Below are 21718 nucleotides of genomic sequence, written 5' to 3' on the forward strand. Positions count from 1 at the left end.
AAGGCCATAGGGCAAGGAATAATTATGGACATGGTAAAAGAGATGCTGGAGATTTCCGGTTAAACGTAGATATCTGTCTTTCATCAGAAGTCTGGCCTAGAAGAAGTTTTTGATTGAATTGCAGAAATTGATATATATTTTTTGTTACGTGGAGACCCCTCCAGATAAGCAAGTCCATTTAGTAGCGTGCCATTTGAAAAGGGAGTATCTGCGTAGTGGGAACCGATTTAGTCTAGAAGAGAACAAGAAGGTAAAGGTTATATACAAACTTTATTCATTTTTTCTTTTCATGCATCTTTATTCAGCCCTTTCAGTTGTTTCTGGGAGCTGAGTTACTAGATTTTGCACCTAGTGTTGATGCTGGATGGTGTTGGACAAAGTCGTTCGATCGATCCTCGAAATTAAGCAGCTCTAGTCGGCCTATGTGTAAAATGGTGAGGAGCAAAGACATAATTCCCTTAATACATGATTCTTCTTCTTGCTTGTGCACTCCGATAAGCACTGATTGGAGCTGTATCGGCAATGATGGAGCATATTCCCATAATACATTATTATTACTCCCTATGTACTTTTTTAGTTGTCACAATTTAGAGCTCTTCTATGTTCCTTTTTACTTGTCACATTAGAAACTTTGTGCAACATTAAATAATTTTTTCCAAATTTACCCTTTAATTTAATGTACATGTACAATTTTTAATAAATCAAAATCAACTAAGCATTAAATTATATTCTCCACTAGTGAGGTTTTAAATATGGGTAATTTTAAAAAGTAATGGATTTTTTTTTTATAAAATATAGATAATCAACTAACTTTAACCACTTTTTTTTAATCGGTGTGAATTAGTTAAATGTGACAACTAAAAAAGAATGGATGAAGTATTATTTTGACGTCGGTTCAACGTCCCTCCCATCATAGACCCACTTGAAGCACTGAAGAATTAGAATGAGAAAATATGATATCAGTATCAGGTTCACGTACACGTTTTGACTGACATAAAAGTTCAATGATGATTATTACCCAAGAAGAGAAGTGAGGAATTAGGTAAAAGCAAAGTCTTGTCAACCAACTTCATTTCCCTGGATGTTCAAAAACAACTCAAGTGTGCCATGATCGGCATTCTCCCTGATTGGGCTTGAGCTAGTTCTCTCGGTCCAAGATACATTCGTATAATGAACTAGTGTTTTGGTGCTCCCTTGATGATTGCCTAATTATGAATGAAGGCTGAGGTGGTGGACCATATCAAGAGAGCAAGTTATCTATAGCGTCTGTAGCTGGAGCTATTGAGCGTTATTTTGCTGGTGTGAGCCCACCGGTGTATCTTCTCCATGTGCTGGGTTACCTTTGCAGTTAAAAGTTTCAATAACAAAACATGCAAAAAGTTTTGAATAAATCAAATTCATGAAGTTGTTTCAACAATGTCCTTACTGCTCTGCAGATTTGGTTGCCTGCCCCTGAAAATAAGAAAAATTTGAATCACAATGATATCATTTTCTTTATGACATGCTTTTGTTTGAAAATTGAATTCAATGATGTTTTAGTACTTGTAAACATATTTTATAGTCATAATTTTCTAATAAATACTTGTGCACTGTAAGTTATGGCTTGCAACAGTTCAATTTCATAAAGTAATAACATGCTAAAAGATTAGATAATACAAGATAAGAAGCAACTAGGAAGGTAAAGATGATTGTTTTGTCAAATAGCTACAAGTAACCTATACACTTCCTGCAGGTAGGACCCAAATGCAGTATGGTTTTTATCCAATTTCTTTCTACAAGAGAGTTATAATGATATCCACAATAGAATTGTCACAAATGGCATATAAATTGACTCAATCAACAGCACCCGAAGGAAGTAGGAAGAAATGGCTTATCAGCCACTGCAATACAATCATAGAAAAAAACAACATTTCAATTCAGCTAAACTCACCTGACCAAACGATCAAGAGGTCCAAATCCTAGGTATTGCATTCCAATTTATCTGCACAGGCTGCACCTATATTGAGTATAAACAGAGTGCCAAGGTTAATCGTCTTGAGTACTACTGTAAAATAGAAGTCCGTTCCATATAATTAGACAAAGCACGGTTTTGGATTATATCAGTGATCATTTAAATGTCAAAACACATAACAAATGGTAAAAAAAAAAAGAAAGCCATATTGTCTTCATTCAATCTTGATCTCCAGATATTTTCCTCATTACTGAAACAATGAGCGCAATGCTTATAAGGTAATAGTATGTACTAAAGAGTTATGAGAATGGGATGATTTACTGATTGTAAAGACAGTGATTGTAAAGACAGAGTTTAAAATACATGAAGACATCTAATAAGACTGCTTTATTACAGGCGTATTATCACAACTAACATACAAATAAAGCATGGTGTGAAGAATAAATCAAAGTGAGAAATAGCAAGCACTGACCACAAGAGACATGTGTACTAATATATACCCAATGTCAATTTTAAGCATTAGTTAAAGCAAAAAGGAGATTAAACACAAAAATAGAGATGGCATTCACAAAAAAAACAAATAAATACAACAATATTTTTTAAAATGAATGATTAAAAATAAAAAAAAGTTGCCTCAAATACTTAATCAGTTTCCACTGTGAGAGCGGTGAAGAAGAGGCATCTGTATAACTATTTTTTAAGGGCATAAAGAGCAAGAAATATGGACGAGTTAGAGGGGTTCAGATTAAAAGTTTACTTGGCATGGCTCAAATCGAAAAGCATGAGCTCGAGCTCTTGAACGATCTCTAGCAGCATAAAGCCACTCCCCACGTTCCTGGTGGCGACAAGTTGGACATTCCATTGCATACTTAAAATTGAATGCAGAGCCAATGCAGTCTTCAACAGAGAAAAATCCAGTTATTAGTTGTTTCTGACAGATATCTTTCAAAGAACTAATTGTAAACAGAATGTTTAGATGCTAAATTAAGCAGACGGCTCAGTCAAGTCCTTAAATAAACGAAATAATGATAGCAACCAGTTTACATGCAAGATTGTCATATCGAAACTAATTACCTTTAAAGGCAGCAAATTCAAATTTATGTGCTTAGCATTGTCAGAGAATGTTTTCATACTTACAAAACCAACTACCACATGAAGCAAACTTGTGCTGATCTACATTTAACTGTATTTTGCCAACGTTGATTCTTTATTATGAGTGTGTTACAAAATAAAAGAATCGGTTTCCAAATATAAGATCTAAAATAATAAATTCTACTCTAAAATGAAGTGGATGGTGAACGTCTGTTGTCTTGCACGACGCAACCATGGTTCTATGGATGCATATATTTCATGCATGTTCACAGATCATAAATAAAGCTTCAATTGCGATTTAGCAAATTCGCAAAGTTAAAAGAAAAATATATATTATATATATGACCTTGTTAAGAATTATTACATGCATGTGAACTCTTAAATCTTATTGATAATCATTTGTTAAATATGCCCGGAAACTTACTAAGATGAAAGTGACATTAGATCAACATTAAATAGGCTTCCTAAAACACAACCAAACAACTGCTCATCATTCTTTTTCTAAAAGCAGATCATTGTATATCGCCTCTTGATTGATCAAAAGTCATTGATTAGAGGAAGAATTCTTTCATAAGACGACAAGAATTTTGAAAAGAATCCTAATCAGAAGAAGTCGTCTTTCAGAAGACAAAAAAAATTTAGTCGGGTGCTTGCATCATTTGTCTCAACAACAAGGGATTAAGTAGATATACCAAGGTGGGTGAGAATTTGTGAACTATGAAACCATTGCAATTTGATCTTGAACATCATAAAAAGAAATAGGCAAGCTAAGAAATTTTAAGTGCAGGATTGGCAAAGCTTAAGAGCACTGACAAAAGCTGTCTTAACATAGGAAAATTAATTTGGCTCATGGATAGTGAAAAAGGTAGAAGAACTGGACCATGATAAAGATGACTATGATTTCAGCTGCCAGGGTAACACAATCACTTAGATATATTAATTTAACAGTGCAAGTTGAGTAATTAAAGAAGTGAATTTGCACAAGTTACAAAAGAATATTAACAATGCCAAAGAATGCATCTCAAAATCACCTGCAAAAAATGAAGTCCTAAGGTTAAAGAAGCAATGTGAAAAAAATACAGACGCATAGTAATGATGCCAAAGAATGCATACAAAAGTTCATTTGAAAAGAAATAGAAGAATGATAATATTCCAGTAACAAATACACGCCTTTTATTTTGTTATTAACTACTGCAAATTTATCAAATTCAACCTAATTGATAAGAACAACCTAATATATACTAACTAAAATATTTGGACTATTATTACAATGAAGAAGAACAAGCAAGATTGTGTGCTTGGATTGACAAGAATTTAAGTAGTTATCCAACTCCCTCGTGTTCTGTAAAAAATTTACAATCTTATCATGTTGAGAATTTTTATGTGCAGAATAGGATAGATTATGTGGATTGCAAGGAATAATGTACCATATTAAGACTAAATTTTACTGCAGTAATTAATATCGGGCCATGTTTTGTACCCGGATTTGCTAAATACAGCGGCGGAGATTTTCCGCAGCCATAGATAACAATTTTCTTTGGCAGTGATAGTGTTTAACAGTCACATTGATTGGGCAATTATTTGCCCTTTTTGTCTAATAATTTTCCCGTGGCCTTGCTTTAAGGAAAAGGTTTTCTTGGCTCTTATCTTAAACCCTTTAACATGTGAAGATGCAAAACTTAGAAAAATTGGCTTGCTGTTTAATTGGAAAACCAATTATTGTCTATACACCTTTTAATTGGGTCATTCAATTAGAGTAAAGATAAAGATTTCACTAACTACTATTCTCTGTGAAACTTGCATCAATCTTTATTATTGTTTCAGTTATCCTTTTTTCACTTCAACCAAAACAAATTCAATACCATTTGCAGCAGAACCAATTTGATAGTAATATTTTGTTTTTAAGTCCTTTCTAATATATGAGATTCTTTTTTTTAAAGACCTTCTAGGTGAGGACGTGGGCATGTTTACCATCTAATTCCATTGTAATCTCCAAAAACATGCAACAGTCCTTAAGCACAAGTGTTCTCATACTAGTTAATATCTGAAATTAATTATTCTGTTTAATGGACAACTATAGACCCAACAATGCATATCTATTAATTGATCATGTGTGAAGGCCACGCACATGTCTCTACATGTGTATGTGTACCTACTTACATGCGAGAGAATTATTTTGCTGATCAAACTATAGACCATCTTGTGAAAGAACAATTCACACACAAATGTGTGGTATCTTTTTAATCCATCTATAATGGATCAACAGCTGAAACAAATTACAATATGCTAATTTAAGTGATACCACTGTGAACAAATTAGTTACAGCAAATGGGTTTTAAGATCGGCCTCCTCAATGTTGCCCATCTTAAAAAGGAAACACCACCTTATGGAGGTCTAGCATGTTTATACATATTGATGATAGGAGAAGCTTAGGAAGAAGTTTTAAGCTTTCAATAAAAAGAAGATGCAGGTGTGACTCAAACAGAATTGCTAAGCAGATTCTTCATAGGATAGACTGTTATATATGTATCAAACACCAAAATGTGAATAAAAATATGCAGCCCAAAAATGGGATTGAAACCACTCCAATGCATTTTAAATAAATTTCACCATCTATTAAAGGCATAGAGCAAATTGTAGCCGAGCATACTATCATCTGATACTACAATTTCATCCAAAGTACACACTTGTTCAAATAGAGTCAAATTTTAATTTTAATTTTTTATTCTTATTTTTTGCACAATTGGGAAAGGAGAAAGCCTGATATATATACACAAACACACACACATATCAGTAGTTTATATAGATGTTCTTCCTTAATTTCACTGCAGAAACATTCATAATCTAATGCAAAAACTAGCACAGTGCCCATTAATATTCAACAAAGGGAGAAGAAGCCAGATCAAAAATACTGAATACTTAACACAGAAAATATGTGGATCTGGAGTCAAATCCAACATTCAACAACAGTGCTTCTCAATTAAATGCTAAAAAATGCAACTTATAAACCAGTACAGTGCATAAAAAATTTATCAAATATCCATCTTTGCAAGGAAAAATAACATCCAGATCACACAAAAGCATTAACAAGCATCAGAAATTAGCAGAAGTCAGTTCTGAAGAAACATTAAATTCTTAGAAAAAAAGGAGAGAAAGCAAATGATCACCTAAATGGTACACATGTGTGCATTTTAGGATAGCTATGGAACGCATGCTTATATCAACCACCGGTTCCTGGCAAATGGTGCATACACGGTTATTCTTGTAAGAGCGAAGAACTGAATCGATGAAGAAGTCATCTTGATCTTGCTGGTAATCACGGTCATTAGAGCCAGAGCCAGAGCCAGAACCAGAACCAATCTTCATAATCCTTAGTTTCAACTTGGGGATAGTTGCAAAGAGGAAGCAAAGGAGAGAGATAGAGACATAACGGCAAAGGAAGCACTGATTTTTAAGGCACTGGCGGCTACCTTTGGATCATATCAGATTCCTTGCAAATGCAATAGTTTTGAGGTGAGAATACAATGAGTTATGAAGTCTGTCATCCAACAATCGCATCAGATGTCTGGATACCTATATATGAACATGATTCAGAATCAGAAGCCTTGGTCGTGGAAGGATGCTTACATCTCTGAGGGCACTAGAGAAAATGATAAAATATCAGTATTATATTATAAACCAACTATAAACAAATGCTAAACCTGAAGAGCTTGAATTACCTATTGGTGAGAAGATATCTAGTGCAATCTATATGTGAGCAGACTTTTTTTTTAAGTTCTTCACATCTTTTTCGAGGATAGGGTAGGGATGGCCAATGATCACACTAGAACAACAACAATAAATTTTTTTTTTCTTTTTTTTTGACAAAATAAATATACTGCATATATTAAACACAGAACAAGACTTGCAGGGGTACATGAGGGGGAAGAATAGTACATTGTATTCACCAGGAGTGGATGAAAACAGAAAAAATAAACATAGGGAAGACTGAACACAACAGATACAAAAAAAACGCAAGACACATAAGAACGGTAGCCAAGAAGGACACATAACAACAACATTTTCAAGTGAAGGTATATTGAAATTAAAATAGAAAGTCATATTACAACAAATTTAAGCACACACTTCAATTTTCATTATGACTGTGTCATACTTATCATGCAAAACTTTCTGAAAGTTCTGAGTCTTCCATCTTCAGTAATTATCTAATAAGTGGCATCAGTTAGTCTAAACCGGTAATTATCTAATTGGAGATGAAACCGTTTTATCTTTGGTTCCCCTGTGAAAATTGAGTGTATAGCTAACAAATTGAACAAATGTTGTTTGCTATCCCATAAAATTGGGAAACTGAGTAGAATCAAACTCCAAGCTGTTTACAAAGTTTCACACATATTCTCATCTCTCTGATAAGATGCTGGTGAGCTGAATTGTCCACATCAGATCACATATATTCCCATCTCTCTGATAAGATGCTGATGAGCTGAATTGTCTCAGATCAGCAGATTATCTGATAATCTCTGCATCCTTATACTCTCCAAGCTTCCTATAGCTAAAACTATGAAAACCAGCATCTTATCAAAGGGATGAGAATATATGTGAAATTTTGTGAACAGCTTAGAGTTTGATTCTACTCAGTTTCTCATTTTTGTGGGATGGCAAGCAATATTTGTCCAATTTGCTAAAGATGCACTCAATCTTCACAGGAAACCAAAGATAAAGCTTATCTGAGAAGGTCAGAGCACCGGAATTTCAGCCTCAGGGCGGCGGGAGGAACATCAGGGCCATGGTTCATATGAGGCAGCAGATGGTGGCACTGCAAAGGTGACGACGGCAACCTCGACGGGCGCCGACTGCCTGGCGAGACACATACGGACGCACACCACTCTGCATGCCAATGAATCGGGTCTGCATCAGCCCGATAAGATTGTGACTTTGTTCCTTTGTTAATTGTTGGTGACCAAATGAGGGGAAGGGGTTTCTAAAATAAAAATATATATAAATTGGCACTTTTTTTTTTTAACAAAGTAATTGGTCCTTTTTTTTTTAACCTATTCATAAAATAATAAAATATAAATTTATGTAAATGAGATAAATATTTTTATGTATTTATTTTTTTATTTTGACAAATAAACAAATAAACAGAAGTTAGCGCCATACACAAACATGAAGCAAGCTCAACAAGCAACTTTGCCTTCACCTTGCCTAAACTTTTCAATTCAATTTTAACTCTTTCTTGAGACAAACACTCTACAAAAGACCAGGTGCAATAGATCAAGAGCCTATTGACGGATAAATATGTTATGATATTAATATTTTTTTAAAAAATAAAATAAAATAAATAGATTCGAGTAATCTAATAAATCAAAATCATCAATTTATTATCTTAAAAATCAAAATAAACAAAAACTTAAAGTTTTAAAAGTAAATTTGTTAATTTAAAAATAATTTAGCCAATATTTTAACCAACAATATCACTGGGCGAGGCTTATTAAAAACATAAGCGATTTATAGAAATATATCAATAAGCATTTTATGAAAGATGGTAACCCATGAAATATGGTAAACCCGCCCCCTCTTCCAACGCACACATTTGACCCCCTCCCAACGACTTTTTCCAACACACACATTTGACCCCCTCCCAACAAATTTAGATTCCAAACACACAACCCACATGAATATATTACAAAATCAATTGCAATTATTCCAAAAATTAGACCTTCTGGAGCTTTAACCATCAGAAGGATTAAGCATGGCATCATATGTGATAACATATGAACAAAATTTTCTTATTACACCAATTGTATGATAAAAATCATTCACGGCCCAAGTAGACCATCACCAGGTTTGCTGGGCGTTGACTTGCAAACCTAGTCTTCGAATGAGTTGCTTCTTCACCTCTCTTTGAAGGCAGACAAACCTCAATAAATATAGGGTCACGATTGACGGTTTGTTTGATGAGCAGGCGCTGTCCTACATTTGCGTTTGACTATTACCGGGCTATTTAAATCATGCACAGGGGGCAAAATTTGACGAACTTGAATGGACTGTACAATATAATCACAAGAAAGAGGCCACTGAGGCAGCTGCCGGATTCTGAAACTGATGGTCAAAACAGGACTCCAATGTACAATTCACGTTACGTAGGTCAGCAACCCGGGCAACTGGTTAACGGACCACTGAATGCAGGGTTGCTATACAGGCATCATGTGAGATTAGGGCCGTTGCGATGGGTGTCGGCAAAATCCCTGATGATTCGTTTCAATGTTCTCCCACCTTTCCCTTGCATATGCCCATGATCACTTCTGGCTGTATCAGAGGTCTTGCTCTCAAGGTAGTCTGATGCTGCACTTGCAAGGGCTTTCAACCATAGCGGGACTAAAGTGACTGCTTCTCCCTGTTTAAGATACTCTGAAGGCAAAGATTGAACCTGAGAGAATCCCAAGATCATTCATTGACAATGATGAGCAGATAAATGATGCACAAATAAATAAATAAAATGTAAAGAGGCAGAGAGATACTGTTGATTGAAGCCATCTGCACAAGGAGTCCCAGCAAAGAATTGTTTTCCAGCTTGTTCTGTCAACAATACTACACAATGCTGCCAATTGCTGTAAGATTGTAGCAGACTTATGGACCTGTTAGAGGTTTTACAGTGTTAGCTGGCTATAAGTTCGGTGAACTTTTCATGGTTATTCCCTCAATTCCAATAAATGAAGTCAATAGGGAGAGAAATTGCTGGCGATCGGAACATCAATATGCAACTCAACAGTTCTTGTATCTATAAAACACCTGGGGCAACTTTTAACCACTACAACCTACCAGAATTTGTCCTACAACAGTGCAGCATTTCCACTCAAAACTCTAAGCAAATTCTCACGGCCTACTGGCATTAAATCTTATTATATCTCATGTAATCATCAGTATACTATGTTCGTCAAATGGGTCATAGCATCAATGATTCCCCATAGTGGCATGAAAACTGGTATGACACAGCTGCTGCTGCAGTTCCTATTGGAATAATAACACCTTCACCTACAAGTTGACATCAGTCTTATAATATCTCAGGGAGTCACACAGCTGCTGCAGCAGTTCCTATTGGAATAATAACACCATCACCTACAAGTTGACATCAATCTTATAATATCTCAGGGAGTCACACAGCTACTGCAGCAGTTCCTATTGGAATAATAACACCATCACCTACAAGTTGACATCAATCTTATAATATCTCAGGGAGTCATTAGTACAACTATGTTTGAAATGGTGGGCTATAACAGCTATGATACCCTACTGCAAACCGGTGCATTGGGATTTTTGTGTGATTCACAACAAAGGCCATAATTTAAAATTAGATTTACTCCCCCACCAAGATAAAGTAGTTACCCTTGACATTGCTGAGACACCAAGGAGAGCATATACCACATTAGATATGAGCCCTTCGCCACTGCGTGACAAAACTTGAATTAGCACAGCACTCAATGATCCCTCTACAATGCAAGCTGAAGACTCCAAGATGGAAGTAAGGCAGACCTCCAGGAAGCCTGCAGGTCTCATGAACAGTGGAATGAACAAAGATTCACAGCTGGTTGTTAACAAGGTTAAAAGGGAGGAATGAGACAGAAAGTTCCAAAATATAAACTAAGCAAATCAAGGCCCACAATATCCACAGGTACGCTGGTATGATTTGAACATCCAATGGTGAGTCAGACTTATAACTAGATTAAACAGATTGCTTCAACATGAGAATAATACATGAACGGTCGTCATTATGAGAACATGATAAGAAGCCTATCCAATTCAGAAACTCAAAAAAGCAAGAAATAAAAAAAATGATAGCAGATGTCATATGCTTACAAGACATGTACGACATAGCTGCTAGAGCAGCCCCACGATGCATGGCTGTACAGCAAATAGCAGCCTTTTGAAAGGATAACTCAAGCAATGGACCAGATGCAGCAACAACCTCCTGATAAATACACAGACATGCTTGGATTGGCTAATATAAACAATGCAAGAACAAATTACTCAACAAGTCTGCAAACCTAATTAAGTTCAACATAAGAGAGAAGGTAAACCTTAGGACAGCAGCGAACAAATGTAGATGTAAAGTTGGTGTAAGCTTCCACAAGATCGGGTTCTTGATCACATATGTAAGAGGAATTGAGAGCAGTTACCGATTCTGCTTTAGTAAACCTCTCAAATGTGCTAATGCATAAAGATCCATAATCTTCTATGTGACCAAATTCTTCAATGACAACTGCAGCTGTTAAAAGTTTATAAATGCACACTTAGAGAATAGAAAATGATAAGTGAGAGTCTATCGATTATCAAATAGATAAATGGGATTTTACTCCTTTATTTTACAATAATATGAAAGTTTAACTGATAATCTATCAAATAGATCCCAGCTATAAAGGTCCTATAACATCATTACATACTCATTTATCCTGCAATGATGACTTTTTCACATGCACAGACCATGCCCATACAAAATTATACACCTATGAGGAAAATGGCCTGAATAATAAAAAGGATCACCTGCCCTCACATAGCATTCATGACTCTGATATAACAAAAAGTTGGTGGAAAGGCAATCTAGTGCTTTAGGCAACAACATCAGAAACTTCTGGCCTGCAAAGGGTAAATATTCAATACAATCACCTTAAATTTTCCTCAAGTTCCAAAATCATTAATGATGAATGAACCTGAGCTATGAATGGCCTGAGAAAGTGATCGGCAAGCAGCTGCAGATAAAGTGCCACTCCCTATATGACTCGACCTAAAAAGCTTCTCCAGAAGTGGCCAAAATACACCTAGAAGAGCTAAAACAGTATCATCTTCAACATGATCAGCATGGTGAGAAGCTCCCAAATGTCCGAAAACAGTTCCCATCCTAAAGAATAATTGTGTTAGTTCAAATAAAGGGCATGATTCTATAATTCTTTAAGTGAGATGCAGATGAAAATTATATCCATGTCCGCAAGAGCTAACAAAAAATTAAACAAATAAATAAATAACAAAAAGAAGAGAGCATCGCATGCACTAAAATCGAAATGAGATCATCTAATGAAGTGGCCTAAAAATACAAATGAAGCAGCTGAAGTTCAGAAAACATTCATCTGTAAGTTGGTAAAACAGATCACTTGAAACAAAGATAAACAACTCAAACAGCAAACTAGTATTCAAATTCGGAAAGAGCAACTTGAGAGAAGGGAATGATGTTCGGAGCCCAGCAAAAAGGCAAAGGTATAACAGATAACAGAACAAATTCGATATCCTCGGTAAAAATGTATTTTTAAAGTTTACAGAAAGAAAAATTGTGGTTCAACAGGCTGTAGACTGTTAAAGATGGGGAACCAACATCTTTTGAGATCTTAGAATACATGCACTTCATGTGGGGGAGCAGGTCTGGAATCACTGTGAAAGATGCTTCTTGTCCAAAAGTAGAATCCAGTTTCAGGCAAAGTTTAAAAAAATAATTAATGTAATATCATGTAAAACATCTGCCAGAAAACACTGCATACCGGAAATGCTGAGACCATAATTGTTATGTTACAAGGGCACTAATTGGAATGTATCAATATAACAGAACTGACCTATATAGACCTCTGACAGCAGAATTTAGAGCCTGGGTATAAGCAGCAGGATTTTGCCTCAGAGAATTTCCACTATTTGTATCTATCTGGAACAAGAAATGGATAAGCATTTCACACATGCATGTGCATCTGTAGACATAGTCTAATAGCTTCTTACATTCTCAAATGTCTTAAAATCATCAATTATTGTCATGCTATATGCAGACCGACAGTCATAGATTACATACCAGATGTGGATGAGAAAGCATTCTCCAGGTGTGCATGAGTGAGTGCGTGTATGAACAGATATATAAAACAACAGTTTCTGACATTGTAGAATGTATAAGAATTACCAAACAGTCATGTTGTATAAGCCAAGATACCAGCAATTTATATAGATCGCAAGCAAACGAAGAAACTTGTGAATAATGTCGCAGTATTACAACGCAATTAGTTTTACAAAAATTTTAGAGTCATGATTTAGCATATTTGCATGCCCACAATCATTATTGCAACTGCCAAAGATAATATCTGGAACTTATAAACACATGCATCGAAAAAGGTAAAACCCTTAAGGGTAAAAAGGTTTTTACTACTCAGACGAATCAAAATCAATACCAAATAGACAAGCACGTGATTACTTCTAGGGTTAAGATTACAAAACCAGAAACTGAAGGTTTGCCCTTGAAAGGCAAAGAAGAATGATGCTATGGGAAACTACCTGTCAGATTGAGTTATCAACAGAAGTCTTATTATAGGATGCCAACACTGTCTCGGAATAAAACAGAAAGTCCAAGAGCATAAGTTTTGAGACAAAAATCAAGGAATACATACAAGTTTCTCAATTGCTCCATAGCTGGAACAAAGCAACCTCGCCAAGGAATTCTTCTTCAGCTCCTGGTTGGGAACAGAATTAAGGATAAGGGTTACTGCTGTAACAACTTCCTCCTCTTCTTCTAATGGCAAATTCCTCTTCTCCAAGCCCTAAAAGAACTGAGCTTGTCATGATCAGTTGTCTGAAGCATGTAGCATATTAAGCCTTAGTCCCTACTTTTGAAATTAAGGACTATGGCGGCAGTTTTCACTTGAAAACAAGAAGGGGCAAATGAAGGTGAGGTTTAATGTGTTCCAAAAAACTCAGGTGCAGTTCTGATATGAACTTGAATATAGTTGGAAAGGAAATAAAAACATTGGGCATGCTAAGATAACCCCTTTCTAAAAATTAAAGCAATCACCAGATGTTTAAGGGAAGGGTTCCATGCATATAAACCACTATAGGATTGCAAAATTACACGTATAGCTCAATTAAGCTCCTATTAGCAATCATATACATAAAGTTCAGGCTCCTAAATGTGTTTGCCATCATTTCCATTCTCAATCATTACCAGAGAAATGGTGCTTGACTCCACTTTTTGATCAATTTTGGTTTATCCAATACATTTTAAGGGTGTAAATGTAATGCTAAAGCTTAGTAAAGGAATACATCCAAAAGTAAACCCTGTAAAGTTGTGATTTTATATTGGTCAGTGATAACAAATAATTGACTTAAACAATAGCGAATGTGCAGGCAATATTATATGTATAAATAGAAAATTAATATAGGAACATGCACGGCATTGCAAATTGATAGTGGTGTATGCAAGAAACAAAAATAATAATATATCTGCCTAACAATTCAGATAAGAAAAATAAAAAAAAAATATAGGTAAACACCATACCATACAAACAATCAGAAAAAAAATTTATAATAGGCCATTCAACCACAAAGGAAAGAAGAATGTAGGTCCAGTTGCGATAAGAATTTCCAAGGGGCCTATACCTCTCCAATCCATATAAGGATTTCCAGGTTCTGTGGCTCATGAATAACAGCAGAAGCATCTTCACAAAGCTTACGCAAGGTTGAGGCACAAGCACTTGAGGACACTGACTCTGTGATCCCAGAGGCACAGAACAGACTGAAAAGAATGAATCAGTAGTGTTACAGAAGCCCATTGAAACAAATTCCAGATTTACAAGATTCATTATTAATGTATCATGCAAGCTAATTTTTCTTCCGATCCTTTTCTTTTCTTTTTTTATAGAAATTTTCTTGAGTAATTCTTACAGAAATGGCCTAATGTTATTTTGGAAGGATAATATCCACTTGGAATATGAGCCAACAACATCAGCTACTGACTTGTAGACCTGCATCATAAAATTTGAGAAATAAATAACCATTAAAATTTACAGAAGCCAAATATAGTCATAAATGGGTATAGAGGGCATTTAATTCTCCCCAGTAGGTCACTTAGAATAAAATAATGACAAAAATGGTGAAAAACCGAAGCATAAAAAATACTGAAACTTTAGGAAAGGCATTTGAACAACAAACTTACAAAGGCTACAAAGCCCTTGAGCTCTTCAGGCCCTAAACTTGATAGAATCACCACCAATCGCACAATTACAGAGAAATCAAATGGAAGGCCCTCTTGTAAAACTGTCTCTGCAACCTACATTATGAGTTCAAAAAATTCAATTTATGGGCAATGCCAATCACTATTGCAGGATCTGATGTGAGCAAAACAAAAACCACAACCATAAAACATGACTCTCAGATCTCTGCATTACAAAACCAAAGGGAACTTCCTGGCTCTTTAACTTCAGAACAGACCGGTCACTATATAAATGTTGGATAAGCAGAAAATTAATAGCATTAACCTTTGGACAATGTTACCACATCCTCCGACAAAGATTTCTCATCCGAATTTGCAATGGTTCCTAGCTCAATCACCCGAGCAAATCTAAGCATGCCAAAGAAGTAGCCTAGTAATTCATATCGAATTGTATCAGAATTATTTTAAGGTTTTATTCCCATTCCTAGGGCAACAAATTACCCACGGATGAGAAGATCCATCATGCAAAACGAAAGATTGGAGCAGATCCTAAGCCCTTGATCCAATTGTTTGTTATTCCACCATCGCACCACTAAAAATTAATTAAGAAGCTCCAAGAAAAACCATCTTTGTGCAATTTTTTAGATAATATTTTCGAAATGATTTACCTTATATTGTTTGTTTGGTGTTTAGATTTTATCTATCTTATCATTGATTTTATAGTGATTATACTATTAATTTAATTGTTTTAGTTATCTGCTTTATGCCCGTATATATAAATATATGTTATCTATGGGTTATAGAGTATTTAGCATGTATTATGATGGAGTTTATCTTCTTCTCTAGTTTATCAGATGCAAGGTATAGCACTGGGCTGATTATTGGTCTACATAAACTGCACTGCGATTTCTAATTTTTGGAATCAATTCCCAAAATTGCCTAAAATGGTGATTGATAGTTCTACTAACCACACTGACTGTCCATTGAAAGAGTACCATATAGAACAATCAAAACACAAGACACAAGAAACAATAAATTGCATCACCGGAAAGCTACTCTTTAACAATCTTCAAAAATGGTGACAAGAACAGCTTTAGAAAAACCAAGCACACAATAATGTAAGGATAAATAGTGATCTACTCACCATATTTAGAGCAAACATTCTAGTTTCCACCTCATTCCAAGGAATTAAATTATCTGCACTGGCCCAGTCACCAGAAAACAGCTGCAAATAAAGTGTTGTAAGAAATAGACAAATAAGATCAAATTCAATCTGGGACAACACCATCAGTTTGCTGGACAACACAAGTCTCAAACAAATTAAAAGACTGGAAAAATTTTATGAGAAAAGAAGATAAAATGATCAGAATGACCATAGTTTCTGCCAGGCAATATCAGCTATAGCATACACAATTATGACAAACTCATTATCTTCCATAAGGGAAACCTTTCTATCTTCTGTGCAAGAGAAACTTGGAGTTATAGTGTTTCTCGACCCCCACAAGATCACATGCACACAAAAACACAAGGGAAAAAATGAGGGGAGAGCGACTTAAGGAGGGCATCTGTTGTTCTGGGAAAGTACTTTGGGACCTAAAGGATGTGTTTACCAATGCCTCATCTAAGATTTTTTCCAAAATAACTGTCATTCAATGTCAGCATCCTTCATGATATGCCTCTAAATAGTATAACATGATAAAGGATCATAAAGGTAATTTAGGCAGAAAATACCTTCTGCACAAATCTTTTAGATCCTAAAAGCTGACAAATATCTATCAAAAGCTCCTCTAAATTCATCCTGAAGTGAGTAAGTCCATCAGGTATGTCCAGAGCTCCTGTCTTGCCACCGAATGTAGAATCATCAACCTACCTCAGGAAAGCATACACAAAAAAGTTAGGCTAAAGATTTGAAGCTACACTTATAAGAGGTAATATTTTCTAACTATAGAAAAAGTACATAACATCTGTAATCAAAAGCTCAAAGTACTGGATTGGCATGCAATGTAAAGGGAGTTGTATAATACTATTAGCATGTGTGAATCTATTACCACTAAAATTTTCTGTCAATTAGATGGCTCTGAAATTGAAGTAAACAAACTAACAAGAGTAAAAACCTGAGCACGCAGTAAGAGTGCATCGAGCAATGCTGAGAATACTGGGCAAAACATCTCCTCCACCACTCTTCCATTATTGGCCTTGTTTATGTCAAGGAGGTAACTTGCTAGGCTACACCTGGAGAGCAATTCACAAAAATCATGAAGTTAAAACTAGCATATGATCTTTATTAAGTATTTTATCAAAAGTACAGCATATTGATATTAGAAGCGAACATCACTAATTTAGGAATCAAACTCATTCTAACTTGGGGTCCTGCCTTAATCCCCACTCCCATTTGCAAAGACAGTTATAGATACAACATATATATAATAACTTTCTTAGAAGCAGAGCAGTCACATCCCCCTTATATTGTTATTTTCATCCCTGGTGTGCAGGCATGTATGATCTTGCCGTACATAAAGGCAAGCAGCCCTTTAATGAAATGGCCAAAATGGAGCAGCTAAGCTTGTAATGCATTTGACACAAAATTACACCCTACATATACCTCCATCACTTTGCCATAATAAAGATGATAGTTGAAGTGTAAGATCACAGATCAACAAAATAATCAAATCTTATATGGATGGGTCAGTTTTTAGCAATCCTTCTGTACCAAACATTCCTTTCAGTACTTCTCAATCAGCATTACAAGTCTTTTGGGAAAAAAATTCCAATTTACTTATATTAATAATACCATCTGGTTCCATAAATTAAAGTGTTGCTTATCATATATACCACGCATAAAAATAGAAGAGAACACATTGTATTACCAAAACTGCAAGGTTGAATCTGATATCTCCCACTCTTCACTTGGAAATGCAACACAACTGCAATAAAACAAGGAATGAAACCAATTATAAAGCTATTCAAATCATTGAGATGAAATCTGTCGAACTAGATTGCAGAATGAAAATTAAGATGAGGTTCTGTGCCAAACCAAAATAGAATTATTTCTCAATATTACTATGGAAGATAAGGCAATGTAAATTCAGAAATCATTAGGTAAAAATCACCTCAAAACTGCATCGGCAAGCACATGGGCATCAGTACTTGCTTCTGCAATCAATGCTGGGGCCTGATAAAGAGAAATAACATGGTGAACAGGAGACAGATGGAGCAGTGATATCCGGCATGACAGATAAAAAATTTAGAAACTTACTGCTTGCCCTATTTCTGACAACAAGCATGCAATCCCACTAATTACTTTCTCATCTCCATTAGCAAGAGCTGGATGAAGAAGCATTTCCTTAAGATACCGTATTTTGGACAATAAAACCTGTGGTAGACCCTGCGAATGCAACTGCTTCTGTGACATTTCAAAAGCTAACAATCAAATAACACAAATTCATAACAAAAGTTCTTTTTTCCCAACATTTTTCCTATTATTAGATTCATTCTTGGCATTTTATTTATCTTGGTGCCAATATGTCCATTGGTTAGTTTCAGCATCCATAGTTTCTATACTGCTTTTGGTCCATACAAGCCAAGCCAGTAGCATATATGCTACATCACCTTGACACAGTAGAATATAAACAATAAACATCATGCATATAAAATTAAATGATATACTCAACTTCAATGTTTATAGATCACAAAATGAGAGCTTATACTGCTTGAATAAACGCACATACACATACATAAACACATATATATATAGAAGGTCCAATGAACACACCTCATGCCGGCTTACAAGCTCAATGAGAACTTCAATGGCAACATCAAATGAAGATGACACCTTCAACAAACATTGGAAAATTAGGCTATAGTGAATAATGTGATACTTGCAAGGAAAAGATAGCAACAAAACATAAAAGCAAGGAATATACCTGTAAAGAGTTGAACACAAAGTTGAGAAGAGGGTGTGTTGGAAGTGAAGAGGAAGAAATCTCCGAGAAGCAACCAACGCGCACCTGAGACCCATCAAAACTTGAAATATCAAAGAGAGATTAGAGTGAAAGAATTGTGAAGAGAAGTAACCACATATTTTGTGTAAAAAGAAAGTGGCCATCTTATAGAATGACCAAACAAATAGTCATCAAATTCCAGATTTGGCCTAGTTTAAACTACCTGTAAAAAAAAGATATTACACAAAGAATGCCTAGAAAATAGAAAATCATTCATAACTAAACATGCTTTGGTCAAAGATTCAAGACTTATTAAAAAAAAAAAAAGCAAAATTGTCACTTTCCAGAAGGTAGGAGAATGTATTTCCTGACAGGGTTATGTGGAAGAGAATTTTGAAGAAGCTATTGTGATAGACAATATAACTAAGGAAACAGGAATGGAAATATTGATAGAGATTCCATGCGTATAAGATAAGTCTAGTTAACTTGTATCAATGAAACTCAGTAAGTAAACAGTTACATGGCTATTGAAAAACTGAATCCAGTAATAAATTTTGATGTCGGAATAAATGTTATATACTAACAAACTTGTATTTGCTTCCTCTCATGCATAGGTGTCTCAGAGATACATGGTCATACAGATAAACCTTTTGAAAGAACTAAATCACATTTCAAAACATGTTGTCCTGTTTACTGAAATTTAATATAAAACACCCATGAAGGCTCATCAGAGTTCAACTTACTACCCTCCTAAACTAGGATGGCTAAAATGAGAAACATTGAGAATATGACATTTTTTGCACTATATATAGTGGAGTTGCTACATACTCAGAAGAAGACCCCAAAAAAAGAGAAAAAAAAAGGACATAAAGAAAGAAGAGAGATAATCTTACCCAGCTAAGCAAACATCTCAAAATCTTGCGGTTCCTATCATGCAGTTGCCTGCCATCATCAAGCCTTTGCTTAGATTGGTGCAGTAGGAACTCGAGCACAGTAGGAGTGTGTGAGAGAAGCTGGATGAACACGGAAGAATGAGAAACTAATGAACAAGACAGGCGATAGAAATGGCGCAGACTTGTTCAATGGAAAAGGAGCATCTGCTGACCTCTCTAGTGAATTGGCTTCTACTAGCTGCATCAATATTTCTATCACCATTATGGTCTTCCACCACCTCCTCTGGCAGTACCGTGAGCATCTCCAGCAAAGCAACATTCCCATCCTCATTAACCTGCAACTGATGGAGGCTGGAAAAGAGCTGCACAATGGGTTTCTTGTGCTCAATCGATCGCAAAACAAGGGCTGACAACGCCAGGCATATCTGGGTCAAGAGCTGCATCCATTGCCATCATCAGGATGAAACAAGCAAATCATGAGCCAATGTCAATGAACATGATTAAGAATAGAAATAAAGGAAAGCAAAACCAAAAAGATATTTCTATGTAGAACAGACCTGAGGAGGGCCCAAGCTGAAGCGCTGAGCAGCGACGAGGAGAGCATGGAGCAAAGCGTCCTTGACCCCTGATGGCAAGTAGTACCCCTCGTTCTGGATCTGCTTGAGAATGAAGTGATTGAAATTGTTGTTTATCGAGCTGATACCAAGCGGGAGAGGAGATGACCGAGGCGTACCTTGCGCCTGAGGATCTGGGCGGCGAAGAACTCGACCTCGAAGTGGGCGGGGAAGGGAGCGGGGGCGGTGAGGATGGAGGTGGCGACCTCCCAAGCGGAATCCGTCTGCTGGAACTGGACAAGCCACTGGTTGGCCGCGACGCGATTGCAAGACTGGGAGTCGTGGTTGAGCACATGGACGGCCTGGGCCACCTTCATCTGAACCTCGCTCATGCTTGTCGTATTCATATTCATTATCGAATCAGAACCAAAGCCAGAGCTAGAGACAAAGCGAGCGAAATAGACAGACAGAGAGAGAGAGAGAGAGAGTCGAGAGGTAGGAGAGGGTGTGGAAAACGAGGGCGGGGAGAGCGACGCCTGATATTATGGATCCACGGCCAAGGAATAGGATGGAAGGATCGATCGAATTTTTTGCCGGCTAACCTCGTACTGGTACCAATAGATCGGACGGCTGCGGAGGAGGGCAAGTGGAGGAAAGGAATTGGAGCAGGGGAAGCGAAGGTGTGCGATGCTGTGATGAGGGAGTGCTTTGCGCTGATGGCTTCTGTTGAGATCCAAGGGCTCTAACGCTATCTCAGCACTGATCCCTCATTTATCGTTTTTATCCCCTTCGTCTCGGGTGGTTCGGCCAATGGGCTGGCTTCACCCGAATTGGTTTGGCATTGGACCAAATTTAACGACATCTGAGTTTGGTTCGGATGTCGTTATTTTATATTCATAGAGATATGTAAATTAATTGAGTGCGATGATGTGTTTGTTTGTAGCTTGAAGCCAGGTACATGCACAAACACAATGGCTAGATGTGGTGCTAGTGAGTAGTGACCAAAGCTGATGTTGAGAATCGAGATAGCTAAAATGCAACTAGTGGAGCGTTGGGCCATGTGTTTGACATGACAAAGAAATTTGGGTCTCTTGTACACTTGAACAGGATCTTGGGTCAGGCGGGGACATACAAGTAAATCTGCTGGACAGGCACTTGAAACACAATAAAAAAAATAGAGAACACAGGTGCTTTAGGCAATAAAAAAACTCTGCTGATGTAAACATTCCTCCCCACGGATTGAACTAGTGAACACTGACATCTGCTTCGTTGACCGCCGTAACCCACTTCAGCTGTTGGTGCCTGCCGTAAACATTTCTGCCTATGCTGCTAAGTTCTCC

At 36.4% G+C, this 21718-nt stretch overlaps 1 protein-coding gene and 1 long non-coding RNA gene across 7 annotated transcripts; both read right to left on the minus strand.

The window, feature by feature from the left end:
- Positions 1-959: 959 nt before the first annotated feature.
- LOC120260394 lies at positions 960-7991 on the minus strand. Of its 3 annotated transcripts, none has more exons than XR_005536396.1 (6): positions 7197-7991; positions 6211-6616; positions 2709-2848; positions 1931-1996; positions 1427-1452; positions 960-1340 (listed from the first exon to the last, which is right to left on the minus strand). It is a non-coding gene; the product is annotated as an uncharacterized LOC120260394 (long non-coding RNA). The 3 variants fall into 3 exon arrangements; XR_005536397.1 differs by adding an exon at positions 6617-6683 and having other exon boundaries at positions 960-1452; positions 6211-6533; XR_005536395.1 differs by having other exon boundaries at positions 960-1452.
- A 693-nt stretch (positions 7992-8684) lies between these two features.
- LOC120261115 (transportin MOS14) lies at positions 8685-21158 on the minus strand. Of its 4 annotated transcripts, none has more exons than XM_039268823.1 (24): positions 20558-21155; positions 20382-20480; positions 20037-20261; positions 19825-19944; positions 18914-18997; positions 18763-18822; positions 18247-18387; positions 18101-18162; positions 17858-17914; positions 17105-17222; positions 16722-16856; positions 16135-16215; positions 14994-15107; positions 14723-14802; positions 14438-14573; positions 13453-13602; positions 12640-12725; positions 11749-11936; positions 11582-11674; positions 11119-11306; positions 10898-11009; positions 10427-10584; positions 9562-9678; positions 8685-9470 (listed from the first exon to the last, which is right to left on the minus strand). In XM_039268823.1, exons 1-24 carry the CDS (start codon positions 20789-20791, stop codon positions 9246-9248), a joined length of 3063 nt encoding a protein of 1020 aa, XP_039124757.1. In that variant the 5' UTR covers positions 20792-21155; the 3' UTR covers positions 8685-9245. The 4 variants fall into 4 exon arrangements, with proteins under 4 accessions (XP_039124757.1, XP_039124758.1, XP_039124759.1 ...); XM_039268824.1 differs by having other exon boundaries at positions 18247-18375; positions 20558-21154; XM_039268826.1 differs by having other exon boundaries at positions 9280-9470; positions 10427-10487; positions 20558-21158.
- Positions 21159-21718: the final 560 nt, after the last annotated feature.

This window comes from Dioscorea cayenensis, chromosome 5 (genome assembly GCF_009730915.1).
Source record: "Dioscorea cayenensis subsp. rotundata cultivar TDr96_F1 chromosome 5, TDr96_F1_v2_PseudoChromosome.rev07_lg8_w22 25.fasta, whole genome shotgun sequence".
In the NCBI taxonomy this organism is placed as follows: Eukaryota; Viridiplantae; Streptophyta; class Magnoliopsida; order Dioscoreales; family Dioscoreaceae; genus Dioscorea; species Dioscorea cayenensis.

Excerpts from the sequence above, each read along its gene's own strand:
- LOC120261115 (XM_039268823.1), bottom strand. The coding sequence starts at position 20,791 with ATGAATATGAATACGACAAGCATGAGCGAGGTTCAGATGAAGGTGGCC. Across the intron at positions 12,726-13,452 it reads ATGGAGCAATTGAGAAACTT|ATAGATACAAATAGTGGAAA; the intron begins GTATGTATTCCT and ends TTCTTGTTCCAG. Across the intron at positions 11,675-11,748 it reads TCAGGCCATTCATAGCTCAG|GCCAGAAGTTTCTGATGTTG; the intron begins GTTCATTCATCA and ends TACCCTTTGCAG.